The following is a 17,749-nucleotide window of genomic DNA, read 5'->3' as shown; positions in this document are numbered from 1 at the left end:
TCAGGGCGAATCTCTCTGCGGCAGCTGCTTTGTGATTCTCAGTAACCCAGAGGAAAACTGTATGGCCCAGAGGTTGCATTTTCATAGCTTATGAGACGTCTCAGTCATGTCTTATTATGTTTGATTGACAAAGTAAACTATACAAAACTTGGGTTAAAGGAATAGTGCACCACAAATGAACATTTGCTGAATATTTACTCACCCTCAGGTCATGCAAGAGGAAGCGTTATATGGATTATGGAGTCCATGTTTCGGCCAGAAGCAACAGTTTATAAACTATAAATAGTTAAAATTACTTAATTATAGATTTGCTTCTTGCTAACGCTCAGATTTTCACAAGAGGTTACTTATAGTAAGTAAAACTTATAGTAAAATGTAAAATTACATTTTGTTATGCTTTTATCAGCTGTTTGGACTCTCATTCTGACGGCACCCATTCACTGCAGAGGACCCATTGATGAACAAGTGATGCAAAGCTACATTTCTCCAAATCTGTTTTGATGAAGAAACAAACTAATGAGGGTGAGTACATTTTTAGCCAAAAATCATCAACCCAAGACCACATTTCTTACATTTACTTTGCTATGCCATAGTGTTTCTTGATGCTTTTGACCCCAAGACCCAAGAGTTCAAGAGAATATTAAAATAAATTAGTGCTGTCAAACGATTAATCGCGATTAATAACAACCAAAATAAAAGTTTTTGTTTACATAATATGTGTGTGTACGGTGTATATTTATTATGTATATATAAACAGACATGCATGTATATATTTAAGAAAAATATGTTGCATTTATTTATTACATATATTTATGTATGATATCATTTAAATAAATATAAATATATATTACATGTAAATATTTTCTAAATATATGCTGTAAGTGTCTGTCTTTATATACACATAATAAATATACACAGTACATTATGTAAACAAAAACATTTATTTTGGATGCGATTAATCGTGATTAATCGTCTGACAGCACTAAAATAAATATAACAGATTTTAAGGATTTGAACTCTTTTTGGAACAATCTTCCACTTGAAAGTTTCCTAATGTCCCGGTTGAAAACCACTGGAACTTTCAACCCCATGTCCACCAAACTTGGCAAAGGCCTTCAGCTTGTTCTCATGTATTATACGCATCTTCTTTTTTAACAGGTCGAACTCAGAATAACTTGTGCTCAGCTGCAGGTTGACAAAATTATCTTTTAGCAGACATTTTTACACTTTCCCTGCTGTAAAAATGGACCACAAATACAGATGACTCATCTCATGAATCTCAAAGACGCTCTATAAATGCTTAATGCTTCATAACCTTCAAACTTCATGGCTTTGTAAAACTTTCAAACTTCTCAGACGTTTCAGACTAGGCTTTGCCAAACCAACTTTTAAAGTATGTCTTGAAAAACTTTCCAAAATCTTTCAACACTGTCTCTTAGGAGACATTAAAACAATAGACACAAATGAGACCTACAATATTATTGTCAGTCCTTGTCTTGTGGTTCCCCTCCTCTCGTGCACATATTTGGCCTTCCTGTTCCTGTCCTCGTTTGTCATCATTGTTTAATTAGTCCCTAGCCCTGTGTTTGATTAGTCCACACCTGTTCCTCGTTAATTTCCCAGTGTTCTTAAACCCTGTGTTTCCCTGCCTCTGTGTCCAGTCTGACCGTCAAACCCCTCTCTTCAGTTGCTGTCTCCACGGTTCCTGTGAATCCTAAGTTTGCTTCATTAAAGTCTGTGTTGAAGAGAAGTTGCTCGCCTCTGCCTTTCCCTGCTCCCAGAGGGAGCGTGACAGAAGACTGGACCCACAACTCAACTATGGCTGAAGACAGGCTTTGGTGTCTGCGGCAGGATGGTCGGGATTTGGTAAGGTATGTTGAGGAGTTTCTTGAGCTTTCCAACGAGGTGAGCTGGATTGACGCCTCGCTCGGTGTGTGTTTTCGGTTTGGGTTGGACAAAGATGTCATCAGCTGCGATATCCCCACGTCCAGTTTTTCCCTTATCGGGCTGATAAATTATGTCCTCAATGTACATGGCATTGATTTCGAAGTCGAAGAATGTCAAACAGATCTTCGTCCAACCCAACCCGAGAACAACCCGTCCTCACCAGCTCACCGCTCGCCAGGACCCTCCACATGCCCTGCCAAATGTTTCCGGCCACCCAACTCTTCCCAGCACTGCTGCTGTCCTCAGCCCAGAGCACCCCCGCAACCCCGCGCTTCAAGAGCGCCCTCCTGTACCTGCTCCTCGCAAGTGCCCTCCTGAGTTCCCGCTGGTTCCGTCCAGCCCTCCTGGGTTCCCGCTGGTTCCGTCCAGCCCTCCTGAGTTCCCGCTGGTTCCGTCCAGCCCTCCTGAGTTCCCGCTGGTTCCGTCCAGCCCTCCTGAGTTCCCGCTGGTTCCGTCCAGCCCTCCTGAGTTCCCGCTGGTTCCGTCCAGCCCTCCTGAGTTCCCGCTGGTTCCGTCCGGCTCTCCTTCGTCTCCGCTGGTTCTATCCAGCCCCGCGCCTCCCGAGCGCCCCCAAGTGTCCGCGCCTCCCGAGCGCCCCCAAGTGTCCGCGCCTCCCGAGCGCCCCCAAGTGTCCGCGCCTCCAGAGCGCCCTCCCGTGCCGGCTCCACGCCCGTGCCCTCCTGAGTTCCCGCTGGTTCCGTCCAGCCCAGCTCGTCAAGAGCGTCCCCAAGTGGCTGCGCTTCAAGAGCGTCCCCAAGTTTCCGCGCTGCAGGAGCGCCCCCAAGTGTCCGCGCTTCCCGAGCGCCCTCCCGTGCCGGCTCCTCGCACGTGCCCTCCCGTGCCGGCTCCTCGCACGCGCCCTCCCGTGCCGGCTCCTCGCACGTGCCCACCTGGGCTCCAGCTGGTTCCATCCAGCCCCGCGCTGCAAGAGCGCCCGACAGAGTCCGCGCTGCAAGAGCGCCCGACAGAGTCCGCGCTGCAAGAGCGCCCGACAGAGTCCGCGCTGCAAGAGCGCCCGACAGAGTCCGCGCTGCAAGAGCGCCCGACAGAGTCCGCGCTGCAAGAGCGCCCGACAGAGTCCGCGCTGCAAGAGCGCCCGACAGAGTCCGCTCCTCTGTGGCTCCCAGGGGGGAGCTTCCCCAAGAAAATTTTGGGGGGGGGGGTAAGAGGGTCACAGCCTGTGTGGCCGGGCCAAGGGCCAAGGCCACACGACCCGAAAAAAATAGGCCGTGGCCTCCCGAGTCTCCAGATCCGCCATGGCCTCCCGAGTCTCCAGATCCGCCATGGCCTCCCGAGTCTCCAGATCCGCCATGGCCTCCCGAGTCTCCAGATCCGCCATGGCCTCCCGAGTCTCCAGATCCGCCATGGCCTCCCGAGTCCCCTGACCCGCCATGGCCTCCCGAGTCTCCAGATCCGCCATGGCCTCCCGAGTCTCCAGATCCGCCATGGCCTCCCGAGTCTCCAGATCCGCCATGGCCTCCCGAGTCTCCTGACCCGCCATGGCCTCCCGAGTCTCCTGACCCGCCATGGCCTCCCGAGTCTCCTGACCCGCCATGGCCCCTGGAACGGGCACCGCCCTGGAGGCCTCCAGAGCGCCCACCCCCCCTCCCCATTGGATGGTGTTAGGCGTGAGGACACGCCTTCCGGAGGGGGGCGTAATGTCAGTCCTTGTCTTGTGGTTCCCCTCCTCTCGTGCCCATATTTGGCCTTCCTGTTCCTGTCCTCGTTTGTCATCATTGTTTAATTAGTCCCTAGCCCTGTGTTTGATTAGTCCACACCTGTTCCTCGTTAATTTCCCAGTGTTCTTAAACCCTGTGTTTCCCTGCCTCTGTGTCCAGTCTGACCGTCAAACCCCTCTCTTCAGTTGCTGTCTCCACGGTTCCTGTGAATCCTAAGTTTGCTTCATTAAAGTCTGTGTTGAAGAGAAGTTGCTCGCCTCTGCCTTTCCCTGCTCCCAGAGGGAGCGTGACAATTATACACATACAGTATAAATATGATGTTAAATTATATACTTAAATCGGTTATTAATATTACGTTTTTTTTTGTTACATTTTACAAAAAGCAATATGTAAAAAAAATGGACTGCATAGCTCTTATCATTTGGTTTTGGAAGAATTAGATGAGAAATGTTTAAATTTGTACTTTAAGGAAAACTATTTCTCAGGAATAAAACATGAGAGTCAGGATAAATATCTATTTATCCTCAGCATGAATGTGTGTCAATTGTTTGTAAAATAATTATTTACATGAATTTAGAGAGAAATTAATTCTGTTTGTGTTTCACGAATGAGGCCTATCCATGTCAAGTGCAAAACAATTGAAAAAAATTTAAATGATCCTCCTATTGGGAACTGTTAAAGATTAGAATTGACTTGAAATATTTATGGCAACAGAAAGCAGTGGTATTGTCTCCAGACTATTAAGACATTTAATATTACTGCACAATATATGGGGTCACAGTAGGGGTCTAAGACAGATCCATCAATGTATTTCTAGCACATATTTCTCCCAGATCAAAAGACAACCACTGAAAAACAAGTCGGCCGACCAGCTGTTATTTTTATTTATTTATTTTTTCCTGCGTGCACTTATGATTAGAGCCTCTGGAATGAAAAGCATGCTTATCTGATCAATTCTCTTTTCACAGTGAGTCTGTGGCTTTAAGCTGGCAGAAGATTAAATGAGAACTAATGTGAGAGGTAATATCATTTTGAATGCTATGTGATTGGTATGTCTGTCAACCTTTGCTGGGCACGGGAAAATTAAAATTCATTACTTGTGAAAGAGCCTCCATGCTGAGGTAATGAGAGTGAGGATGAATTAGCTTTCATGCAAGGCTTCATTTCGGTATTAATACACGTGCGCCTGCACACACACATACAAAGCATGATCAAATAGTCTAAATGCACCAAAAACATCCCAAATTATTGGTTGAGAAGTTGCAACGTGATGAAATTACATAAAATCTCGTCTTGCAATTGGTACACTTTCTACTTCATAAATATTGCAATACTAGCATGCACATGTTTTCGACAGAAACTTTCTAGTTCTTTTTATACCTGGCCATATTTTTTCACTTAAAAATTATATTAGGTTAACCAGAAATGGGATTTTTGAGAATATGAGAATCAAGTAGGTCTGCGTTTCATGTCCAAACCACGGTTGTCACTATACCCGTTTTGGTGAATGATGTTAAGATTCTCAATTTGGATCCTGCAGCCGGGAGTGCAAAAAGAGTATGTAACATATGCGGCACATAGGGATGATACACAAAAATGCATATAGAGTTAACAAAAGTACAATTGTAACTTGTGCTGAAAATCCTTTACCTAATTTGGTGTTCTTTGTCTTTTAAAAACTGTGTGTAAAACTCTCATTATGCTATTGTTACTTATGTACCTCAGTTTTTGAGTAAAAAATAAATGTGGATAATTTTGCCACTGTTCTCCCAAAATTAGGCGCATAAACTTCATGATCAATCCCTTTTTAACACGCACAAGTGTAACAAGGTGTGAGAAAAATACTAAAAAGTACAAAAGCATTTTTTGGTCATTCTTCTTCTTATTAATAGATATTTTAAATGGGATCATGTGCATTTTTATCTTGACTCAATGCCTGTCGCTCATTAACACAGTAGAGACTCAATTTAATGATGTTGCTGAATTTCGTCCTGCAGAAAACACTACAGGAATTAGTGAAAATGTGTGTTGTGTTCGGTCAGCTTCATCCACGCAGATGTAATAAGCATGAAATATTTAATAACTAAAAAATAAAGTGGAGTATGTTGAGAAATATGCATGATGAAATTTGGCATGCTCTAATGACAGTGAAAAAATATATATTTACTCGTTTAAGGAGAAAAGGGGAATTGCTATTATTTATTTATTTTTAAAATTGTGTTTTAGGTTATTTTTAGGCTTTATAAGACCTAAATATGTGCATAAAAATTGTTATTTCTTTTTCCGCCCTTTTGCGTTTTATCTGTTGCACTCTTGGTTATCTGTAAATTTTAGTATATTTTTTGTATCAATTTGGTGCTGAAATATCAATACTTTTGACATTCAGAGCCCGAATGTCCGCTGAGGAAGAAATAGAGAACATAGAAACTACAGGGACATAAAAGACTAAGTTGACAACCTAATTTTTAATCACTGAACATACAGCAACATCACATACTTTAATTAATTGGCTGACCATGAAAGTAACCATGGCCTATTTGCTAAGATGTTTGGGGAGTAAGTCTTATAGTCTGGGCTGAAGATGAATATATTTAATTAGGACTGGAGGCCCTTTTGTTGTGGCGGTCTACAATGGGATCGAAGGGTCTAGTCATATCCCTGGAGAGGAAGAGCTAGTGTAATTTTTCAGGCCACCCTTTTCACGTACAACGGCAAATTCTTAGTTAAATTGGAAAGCACATGCAGAGCGAACGCTGAGCTGGCTGTTTCTCTGGGGACGCTCCGGTTTTGAGTCTCCAGCTCTTCTAGAGGAAGACAGATGCATTAGGGGCTCATTAAAACCTCGCTGTGTCTTTTGCTTCCTACAAAGCAGCCTCATGTTCATTAACAACTCAGGAAGAGGTCTGAACAATGCAGAAAGACACTTATCCTGACTTCAATGGAGCTTAAAAGCTGATAGATAGAGAGGAGCTAGAAGTTCTTCGGATATGATGTGGTGACCCAACATAGTACCTTAATTATTTATAGTCACCAAAAATTTCCATAAATTTTAGACATATTTTATATGATGATGGCACTCCATATTCCACAGTTTGAGGACCACTATAACATTCTACAGCATCAAGGCTATTTATATTTAAGTAGATTATGTGCCATGGGATATTCATGTGTGTCTTACATAAATATAATGGATTCGTGGTACAAACTCGCATGAAGGCACTTCAAAGCAATGGATACTAGAACACAATTAGGAAAAATACTCTTCACATATAATCTTATGGTATCCTTCTGTTTGCCGTCTTTTTCATTATGATAGCCTTTTGAAATTCAATTTAGAAAATCCATAGGTAATTATCATAAGAGCAGAGACTGGATTACTGTTGCCTATGTTTACTGTAGAGTGAATCAATCCCTGTTACTGATTTGTCAAAAATAGGTCTGATTCTTTGGAGGTTTATAAACAGGATCCACAGGTTCAAAATGATAAAGCAATCATGTTTTCTCTGCTCCGACATACATTGTGTCACTTGTGTTGTTTCGTCATAATAATATAGGATAGACAGGATGTTATGTGCACAATTTTCCATGTTACTGAAAAACTGCAGTCCCTAAAGCAAGCCAGAAAAGCCTGATGCATTGTGATTATTCCTGTGTGAAATAGATAACTGGTTTACTAAAACTCAGCAGCTGCACATTTAAAGGGAAAGTGTGCAATTTTACCAAAAACATCTCAAGTTGATTGCTTTTTTGGATGCTTTGTCCATATTCATTGTGAGTATGAATATCCATACATCAGTATGAATAGCCATTGTATGGATATGGTCTATTAAAAATTAATGGAATGACATGAGGGCAGAATTTTAATTGTGGGGTGTACTGTTCCTTTAAAGGTGAATTAAGTTTTTAAATGTTAACGTATTGTTACACAGCGACTGTGCTACCACATTAGCAGATGCCATTCATTAATATCTAGCAGCATCTAAATTGTGCCCTGAGAAAGAGCTATTAAAATGTTTCCATTCTCACCATTTTGAGTGCTATATTGCTCTTTCTATTCACAGCTAAGCGTGGCAGAGAGAATGTGAGTTAGTGTTGACTGCATCAGGAGCTAGCGGCTAAAGAATAACCAGGAAATGCTCAGAATTATGTTATTCTAATAGCCTGAAACTGGCTGGGTGGATAAATCCTGCTGCAATTACTGCTGAGCAACAATAGAAGTGTGACGTAGCCCATCCGCAGACACACACATACACATATACGCCCCTTTTAATGGTAAGGCCATGTACTATCCTTCCCACTAAATTATCGCCATGGGGTGCGAGGGAACAGACAGGAGAACAGAGAATGGATTTCCCCTCTCTAGGTTTAAAAGCCTTAAAGTGCTTTTCTCTTCCCTTAAAGAGACAGAGTGACACACCAAAATACATCTAGAGCAGAGAATAGCTCGGAACGCTAATGGAAAAGCTTAAAACACTTCAGCAGTGTGATACTACAGAAACGCTCAGGCACTATTGGGGTTAAACCTAAAGCTCTTTTACCTTGATCATTTGAAATCTGCAAACTTCTGACATCAAAAAACGGCAGCTCAATCTCATGCGTCCCTTTTGAAGTCAACATGAAACCAAAATGGCCCTATTTCTTTTCCTTTAAAACATTCCTGCTCTTATTGTGCATGATTCATCAGTGCATGCTACTTGACATAAGAAAAGTCTTTGTAATCTGTAAACAACATACTTTACTTGCTTGATTTCTAAAATAAATTCTCTCATTGGTTTACATCACCTAGAATAAGGGTGTATAATCCTTCTCCTAAAGCAGGGGTGTCCAGCCCTGCTTCAATAGCAAAAGCGCTTCAGGATTATTAAAAACTATCACGCTGAGTCCTAACATTCCTACTTCCCTACTATTTATAGTACTCAAAAAACTGTAAACAAGAAGTACCCAGATGACTTACTACTTCCACCAAGATTCTGGAGAATGCATTCAATGGACACTTTACTATCCCATGAGGCCACAGTAGAGAAGTTGTGGCTAGTAAAACAGCGATGCAACTGATGTTGCAAATTTCATTCATACTACCCATATTTATACTATACAGAATATACTTTTTTAACAGTCGCAAAGTAAAATCAAATTTAAATGTAGTACCTACACAAACGGTACGCGATTTCGGACACACTGTGGACTAGAGGTCTGTGCAGGCCTGTTTTTTAATCCCGCTCCTGCGACGTTTTATTACGCACCCACCCGATCCCGCTATATATTCACTCTTTGTTCACCCGTTGTCTGCTTTGAATAATTTTCTTCCCGACCTGACTGTTCCCGCTAAATTTAGATCTCATTTCCAGAATATCACATTTAAATTTCCGCTACTAAAAGAAAGAAGGATAGGCTAACAAATAAAAGTGTAGTCTGCACAAAATTGTATTTGTTATTTTATTTGTCTTGTCAAGAGTCTTGAATTTATTGACAGCAAAATGTTAAACGAATTTTGTGTCTCAAGACACAGTAGGGGAAAAAGAGAAAAAGAAAATTACAAATATTGTATTTCTTATTTTTATTCGTCTTGTCAGGATACAATTCGTTTAACATTTACAACACAATTGGAAAAAGTGTCACAGAGAGAAAAAAAGTAGGTTGTTATTAGATTTTATTTGCTGTTAACAAAGTAGGAAAAGTGTTGCAGAGAAAAATAAACAAATAAATACGACATCTGTCGTTTAAAATTATAGGCTAAGCAAAATATTAACAAAACCGAGTTGAACGTTATTAAAGGACAGCGATCCACACTTTGCTCCATTCTTTTTCTGCTCTGTCACTCATCGATAACCTGCCTGTTCTGTCTGAGGGCCGTATAGTCACCACCGGTAGGCTACAGCGCGTGCATAATAGTCCTGAGTACAGACTGTACCAGTGGTCAATCTGTTCTGAAAGGACGTCTGGAACAGGATATTGTTAGACCGCCTGCTCCCATTCAAATTACACCAGAGTTACCAACTGCTACCGCGCTTTATTCTGGAATTTAATCCCGCGTCGCAAGAAATCTGGTCGGGTCATGTTAATGCAGTAATTAAGTGCTTGTTAATGTGAAAAGGTTATGGCAATATTTATAGAACCAGTGCTAGTAGATGTTCCTTGGTCAACATAACCATTGATAGCCATCGCATCACTCATTGCATAGAGCTCAATTTGCATCTGTAACAGTCTCAATCTCCCATGTCACCTCAAATTGCCAAATCTCACCCAAAATGAATGACTTCTGGTTGCCTTGTCGCAGCAAATCAGTGTCAGTGTGAATCCCGCTTTACACCAGAACAGTCATCCAGGAGCTTCTTTTACCACTGCTATGCTGACAACAATCTCAAAATGCCAAGGATCTCTGTATTCCACTCTGACATATCAAACTGGATGTCCACCCACAACCCAGAGCTCCTCTACCTCCAAGCTAAGACTTCCCTGATGAGTTCCCTCATCCAACCTCTCACGGTCTCAAATCTCAGCTGTTAAGGCGCTGTTTTCTGTCATCCTAGATCACCATTTGTCCTTTGTAGACTACGACAACTGCCTGGGCTTCGTGCCATTCCATTTCAAGGAAAATAATTCCTTTCCTCAACTCCTAAACTCAGCTCCTCATTTAGGCCAGAGTCATTTCATTGCAAGACTATAGCAACTCAATCTTTGCCTATAAACAAATCGTGCATGTTGCAACTTCATTCAGATCTCTACAGGTAATTCAGATAATCCCGACTCACCTTAAAAATAAAACCTGAGTGCCTTAGAGTTTTAGAATCACCTTTAGAGACTCATCTGTGGGAACTCTGTAGTATTATTCTGCCTATGTATCACTTTAGCACCAACTTGATAAAAAGTTAAATGTAACAGCAATTGCTTTTTGTTACCGTGGCATATATTGGATTAGAATATATGAGTTACTGTAGGTCTGGGCCTCAATTTGTCTAGACATAGTCTGGTATTAACGTCAATTCTAATTAGCTAGGAACTTCATGTAAATGTTTTAGATTTTTAAATATTATGAATGCTACAAAGATCTTTTAATGCTACAAAGACTTCATTGCCTTATTTTAGTGCCCAATTCACTCATCAAATTATGAAAATCAGGTATCATCACAAGTGGTACCACAAAATTAAAGCTTAGTGCAATTTTAAGTGCTAGGCTGTGAACGATATACGGTTGACTACCTCAATCTAGAAAACTTTACCAAACCTTTATAGCGATCTAGACACCTGAATCGGTCCTTTAAAAAAGTGCATTTGACTTGCACAGTTGGATATATGCTCTTCTCCATCACTGGATGAATAACTGCTACCATGATCGATAGAAAATATATGCAAACTCTCTTTTAAATGAAATTCCATTTTGCCGCCTACTTTCTGTGGGTGGTAATAGCACAATGTTAATTGCTTTAGGCAAACAGCAGTGAGTTTTGTGAATAAGGTGCCTTCTATAATAAGCATAATTCACAGGCCTTTATTGAAATGAGGCGTGTTTGCACTGAAGGAAATTACAATAACTTAATTTAAATGCACTGCAGCAATATTACGGTAAATTAAGCACCTGGTTAAACCGGATTGTGGGTGTTCTGTGAATAAGACACTGGATTTTAGGCTGAAATACCACATGCAAAACTGGCCATTTGTTTAGAGAATTTAACCCTGTGCCACATATCCAAGACAAAACTCTTCCACCCGAGCTGTACAATGCATCTTAACCATCTTAACCTTAACCTGTACAAATTCCAACAACTACATCTTTCTCCTAACCGTGTAGCATAAGTTTGCTGTAAACCCAGGAAGCATGTAGAGCGGATTCAGCTCATAATGGATATTCCTAGGGCCAATTTATCAAAGGTTCCAGGTTTGCTTTCTCACAGGCAGAGGCTATGTAAATGCATCCCTAGCTCCTATGGGAGATAAGAGGAGGCCGAACGGCACATTGTTTATTGGGAGTTGTGTTCAACATAAATCATCCAGCTGCAAAGACAGAGAAGATAACTCACCTTTCACTTTGTTTTTCGTTGCCGCCTCTGAGAGCATAAAATGGAGAAGAGAGATGGAAGAACAGGGATGAAGGGGAAAAAGAAAGAGAGAGAGAGAGAAACAGAGTGATTAAACAAGTCTCACAGCATGAAATTCTCAGCATATACTCCTCAAGTCTTCCATTAATAAAGTAACAGTTTACCCAAAAAAGAAAGCTTTGCCATCAGTGACACCATCAATCCATGTGCAACACAAAAGGAGAAAGACTTTTCCATGCAATTACAATAAATGGAGGCTTCCTAGGCTTTCAAGCTTCAAGACAGAATGTAAAAGCACCATAAAGTATGACTTATGTACTAAATTTCAAGAATACAATAAATGACTAAAGTAGATTTTACTCAAAATTTTAACTTCATAAGTCATGTTCGTAAGAGTTAATGAGAGAAGGAGTGTTCTCCACTTCATGGAGAACTTCATTTTGAGTCTTCTTCAATGAATCCAGTTCACAGAACCAATCTGAATTATGTGTTTATAAATCAGTCTGATTTGATTCTTTAATTCAACTGATTCAGCCTCCATTGAGACTCATTGAATAAATTACTTTATTCAATGAGTCTTAAAGTCATTGTGTCTTTGACTATATGACTTTAAACCTTGAACCCAGTCCAATTTATTGTAACTACAGTGAAATGAGCGACTAGAACTTTACTTAAACTCTCTTTATGTTCCACACAATAAAGAAAGTCCAACATCACAAGAATTTCTATTTTTAGGCGAGCTATCCCTTTAATGCCTAGTGAGTTTACAGATGAAATACGACTTCTTCTCTTTGTTCAGAGTTTAAAGTTTGCTCATGTTTGAATGCATAAGCTTAATACTTTCATTATGCCTGACCTTCTGCTTTGCAAGCCGCCTGCCATAAACATCGCCTTGATGAGGAGCGTAACGGACATATTTTATAGCATGCACCATCTGTATAGACTTCTTTACAGACCCAGCTGAATAATAATCATATACAACCTTTCATTGTCGATATGCATATGGAACATCCGTGATGAGGTGAGACTAAGAGTCGAGATGACACTGCTACCATTTTTGTTGCATGATGGAAAATGAGAGAAAAACCCCAATGAATGCATTTGCGGTGCTTGAGTTCGAATGCGATACATTCAAAGTGATGAATAATTTACAGGGAACACTTTTTCTGACAACTTTTCTGACTTTCTGACAGCACATAGGGTGAAAAGTTCACAATATTTGAATGCTACAAGACAAGTATGAGGCAGAATATATCGCAAATATGCACTGTAAATATATTCTGCACAATCTGATGAATGCTTAAGAGTTGTTTAGAAAAGACGACAATATGGAGACTCTAAGAAAGGGAACTCTACCTTAATCATAAATATTCACATTTTTAGAAACCTCTTTTACAGCTCAAGAGATTTAATGGAGTTCCCACTAAGTTTCATACAATTTGGATTGGCTTTAGCCAATCTGAGCTGAGATTATTGATGAAAACTAAAGAAAATCTGAAACTATTGAGTACATTTCTCCAATTAGCCTCCATTTAATCTCATGTTTAGTAGAAACAGTTGAGATACTAAAGATCACATTTGTGATTTTTGTCCCCACACAATAATCTTAGCAACATCAAATTAACTAAGGTCAAATATTATGCTGGTTTTCGGAATAACCTTGAATAAAAAAAATGTCATGTGGTATAACCAACAGACAAATAAAAGAAATCTAAAACTCCTCTAATCTGTTATTACGCTCATGCATAAAAATGACATGGTACATGCGTAATACTGAACTAAAAAACAGTTTAATGTAAATATTTACCAAATGTGAGTCGTCCAAAACTCCAGAAATGTATGCTGGATGATATTTGTCTTTTATGACTAGTCCAACAATGTTCTGGAATGTTCCAGAAAGCATATTATTGCAGAATATCCCAGAATGTTACAGAAACTTCTATAATGTTCCCATCCGTGCAAAAGCAAAATATATTTTAAAAAAGCAAAATTAGTACAAAAACTTATTTGCACTAAACCAATGTTTCATAATTATGTTTCATAGTTTTTAACTAATAAACATCATGTATTGAGGGTTGCACCTTGCTTTTGTTGTATAGTACATGAACAATTTTAATGATACTCCAATGTCATGTCAGGTTTTTATCAAACACCTTATCTTGTCACCAGTTTCATGAGTACTAACAGTTTTCAGGCCTGAAACCCCATATTACTCAAACACTGTGAATTGGCACGTCGGTCTAGAGTTTAACGAAGAAGTCATTGTTTTTCACACTCGTTAATCTCTCTCATTCTTCCATTTTACCCAACCACCCCCTGACCCCCCCTGCCTACATGGAAGTTATTCATCTTTGACTCTGCGCACAGTGTCGGAATCTAATAGTGTTGACAAAGTCAGACTCCATGATAAGATTCTCCTTGCTGTAAGCGTAGAATGTTTGCTAAATCCTGAGAGGAATACCAATGGATGCGAAGATACACTAGAGAGCAAGCGCTCTTTAATCGAACTCTATTTGCTCAGCTTTCACTCCGTTTACCCCTTTTGGGTTGTTTATGGGAATTAGTGTAACTGGCAAATAAAAAGAACTCTGAAAATGACATTCCAATAAAGAGGACAAATGCTACATCTTAAAACGACATATTCAGAGGCTGTGTGCGAACATGAATTATTAATATCCTTGTTTGACACTTCACCTCAATCAAAGAAACATGAATTAGCAAATTAAGGTTTATTGGATTTTTGTGTGAACTGCCAATTCCTTTTTCATGCATTTCTATAGTATCCTTGAGCAAAGGACACCGGGTTTACCACCATCACCGGCATCATGACAGCGAAGTCGAAAAACCGTATGTAATTTTTCACAGATGATATCAGAAAGTGTTAAGTCTCATGGCTGTACTTTTAAAATAGTATTTTAATGTTTATAGTCAAATCATGTTAAACGTTGTTGACAGAAATATTAAACTGCTGCACCCTTTCACCAAACTTACATACTTCAATAACAGATGTTTGTGGGGAGTGTGGGAAAGAAACAGAAGTCATTCACCTTATTAGAAATCTATGTAACTGATATTTCAAGATTGAAAAACATACAAAGTTGCTTTAATTAGATATCACCATAAACACTTTTTGAAAAGTATCTTTAAATTCATCTTCTAATATGCAACACACATTCAGAAATACATTTTTGGCATTTGACATTGCAGTTTTTGAGAATCTACCCACAAGCATTTTTTTAAATGGGGTGTCAAGTTAAAAATAGTCCAACTTTTAAAATCAACATAAGTACACAGTCCTTAATTAAGACCAATCAGTCCAGCCCAGGCTCATTTATAAATATTTGACTAAATATATAAATGGAGCTAAGTAGCATGTCTAATTATCTCTGAAACAAAGTTAAAAATCAATAGAAATGTTTATTATGCTGGCTGTTGTATGTGTCATGGTTGTTTGGAAATGAAATGTTACAATGAATGGTGCTAAAAATGTAATGCTGTATCACATTTGAAATGAACTCTGCCCTAAACCTATTCAATAATATTAACAAAAGCAAATGTGAGATAAAAATGCATTTGCTTAAGCAACCATGCCATTTACAAGGCTTTGAGCACTTTGTGGCATTTAATGACTCATCAGACTCAAACCAGAGTGCCCTGCATAGCAAGTGCAATGCTTTACTGGGTGTGCTACAGAGCAAGTTTACTACATCAGAAAAGCCATGCATATGGAGCCAGTTATGTGATGCAAATATCAAAATGTATTTGTTTACAAATCATGTGCTATTGTAAAAGTGTTTTGAGGTCAAAACATACTGTAATATTGTGCAAGTAACCACAATAAAGTTGGTGTTTTACTGCCTCCAGTGTTCATTTCAGCTGAAAGCTACAGTACAAAAATGTAGAGTTTTGCAGAAATGTAGATTGAAGTATTTCCAATGACCCTGGGGTGGATTAATCATTCATGCAACCGACCAACTAGTCAATTTGGAAATCTCTACTCTAATCTACTCACAATGCAAAAAGGCTTGTATGCAAAATTTTCCTTTGAATCTTGGGGTGAAATGTGACACGGACAATTTTTCCGTGGGACTCGCTTGTCTATAAAAATGTGTTTTGTACAATGGCAATTAACTGGATTCTGCTCGTGGAGGTTCCTGCCTCTGGGGTTCTCGGGGTGGGCCTTAGTAACCACTGTATCACTTTCAGCCGCTCTCCTCCCGTGTTCTAAGAAGACTGCAATCCTTTCTCACATATTCATCCCTCTCTCTCCAATGCTTTTTCTGGCAGGGCCTATTTCTGATACCTGCCTGCGGGCGATGTGAAGAGAAGGGGGAGTCGGTCCCCACGGTGATCAGTCTAACCAACCATGAGAAAGGGTTTGTCCTCCAAAGCAGAGAGAACGAGGCCCTCCAGTGAGCTCGCCAGGCGGCCAGAGGAATCATACCTCACATTGCCAAACAGCGAGAGTCCCTCGGGCACTATGGCTTCGACTGACCCCACGTCAAAGAGTAACCCATCATTCTCGGGTCAGAGGAATAAAAAAAGAATCCATCAGACAAGCGCAATAAAGCTTGTCGTGAGTGTTTTGATTTCTGCTGCCGTGAACCTTGGCTATATTTGTATATTGCCATATCGGCCAAGGGTTTTCGACTGAAAAAATATCATCCGAAAGGAACATTAGTGATTTCTTTAGGTAAAAATGTCAAATGGAGATGATGTGCAAAACTAAACATGACCCTGATAACCAGAGCTGTCCTGCCTGTTTTCTATGCCTCGAAACTTTCTGCAGTGTTGCAAGATTTTGAAGCTTTCCCTGGAGAAACGACCTGCTAGTGCAAGTGAAATCAGCAGTCGGCGAGTGCCCACTTAAGGAGACCTCCACAGCCCTGATAAGAGGGAGAGTCTGAGGTAGGGAAGATAGAAAACACTCCATATCTTCCATTAGGGCATTACAAATACTTGAATGGGAGCTGAAGCTCCCATGTGTACAGTATGTATCAGTACATTTTTCTGTAGCAAAAACATGTTGCTTCGACATGAATCATGAGTTTTATTTTTAAATGTTGCTTCACACCAACTTAAAAAGCAAACAGCAGCAATGATAATAAAATAAAATAAAACTTCAGAAACTGTGACAGCTGCTTTCTCATGTAAAACCATGTTGATTTAACAAGAAATGTTTATAAGTTGAAGATATTTTACAACACTCCAGACAAATTTGAATACTAGCAACAATAATAGTAAGTAAATAAAATAAGGAAAAGGTGAAAGATCAGGCAAATCGTTTTAATTATTAACAAGATAAAGATAACAAATTTAAATAGGAAATAGTGACAACAATAATAATACAAATTAAATAAAATATAAAACAAGCTAAATTTTCTGAAGAAAATGTGACCTGGTTTTTCATGCAAAGTCATTTGGATTAAAAATAATACATTTTATTTATTAAAAATTATTTATTAAAATGTTTACATTATGTTTCAAACATTAGCAACAATAATAATTATTAATCAAATAAAATAAGGAAAAAGAAAATCATGCAAAATCATACATTTTAATTATTGATAAGATAAAGATTACAAATTTAAATAGCAAACAGCAGCAGCAACAATAATTATTGAAACAAATATAAAATATGATAACTTTTCTGAAGAAAATGTGACTGCTGGTTTTTAAAAAATAATACATTTTATTTATTTTTAAGACAAAGATTTTTACATCACTTTTCACACATTTAAATAGCGAATAGTAGCAACGATAATAATTGTAATATAAATACATATATACATACCTAAATAAATAAATGTTCTGAAAGGGAGAAAAATGTGAATGCTCCTTTCATGCAAAATCATGAATTTCAACAAATACCATGAATTTTATTTATCTAATTAATTAATTAATTAATAATTATTTATGTAATATTTATTTATTCATTCATTCATTCATAAATAATATAGAAAACAATCTAACTGAATCAGTCTATCTTAAAATATTGCTGTTTTGGAATTCACTGACTTTTCTTTTTATGAATATAAACAGCTGATTATTCTGGTGGAACAACTAATTAATTTGCAATTGAAACAT

The 17,749-nt window shown here is 39.1% G+C and overlaps 1 protein-coding gene across 1 annotated transcript in view; it reads right to left on the bottom strand.

Annotated features, from left to right (window-relative positions):
- The window catches only part of LOC306851477 (cell adhesion molecule 2-like), a 232,849-nt gene that overhangs the window by 77,256 nt on the left and 137,844 nt on the right, over positions 1-17,749 (bottom strand). Inside the window, exon 2 of the mRNA XM_079387741.1 lies at positions 11,645-11,671. Coding sequence (XP_079243867.1) covers positions 11,645-11,671 — 27 coding nt within the window. The remainder of the gene's footprint in view (positions 1-11,644; positions 11,672-17,749) is intronic.

Source organism: Barbus barbus (genome assembly GCF_936440315.1).
Source record: "Barbus barbus genome assembly, chromosome: 31".
Classification (NCBI taxonomy): domain Eukaryota; kingdom Metazoa; phylum Chordata; class Actinopteri; order Cypriniformes; family Cyprinidae; genus Barbus; species Barbus barbus.
The sequence above is the reverse complement of the archived record's forward strand: the minus strand, read 5'-3'. Positions and strand labels throughout refer to the sequence as shown.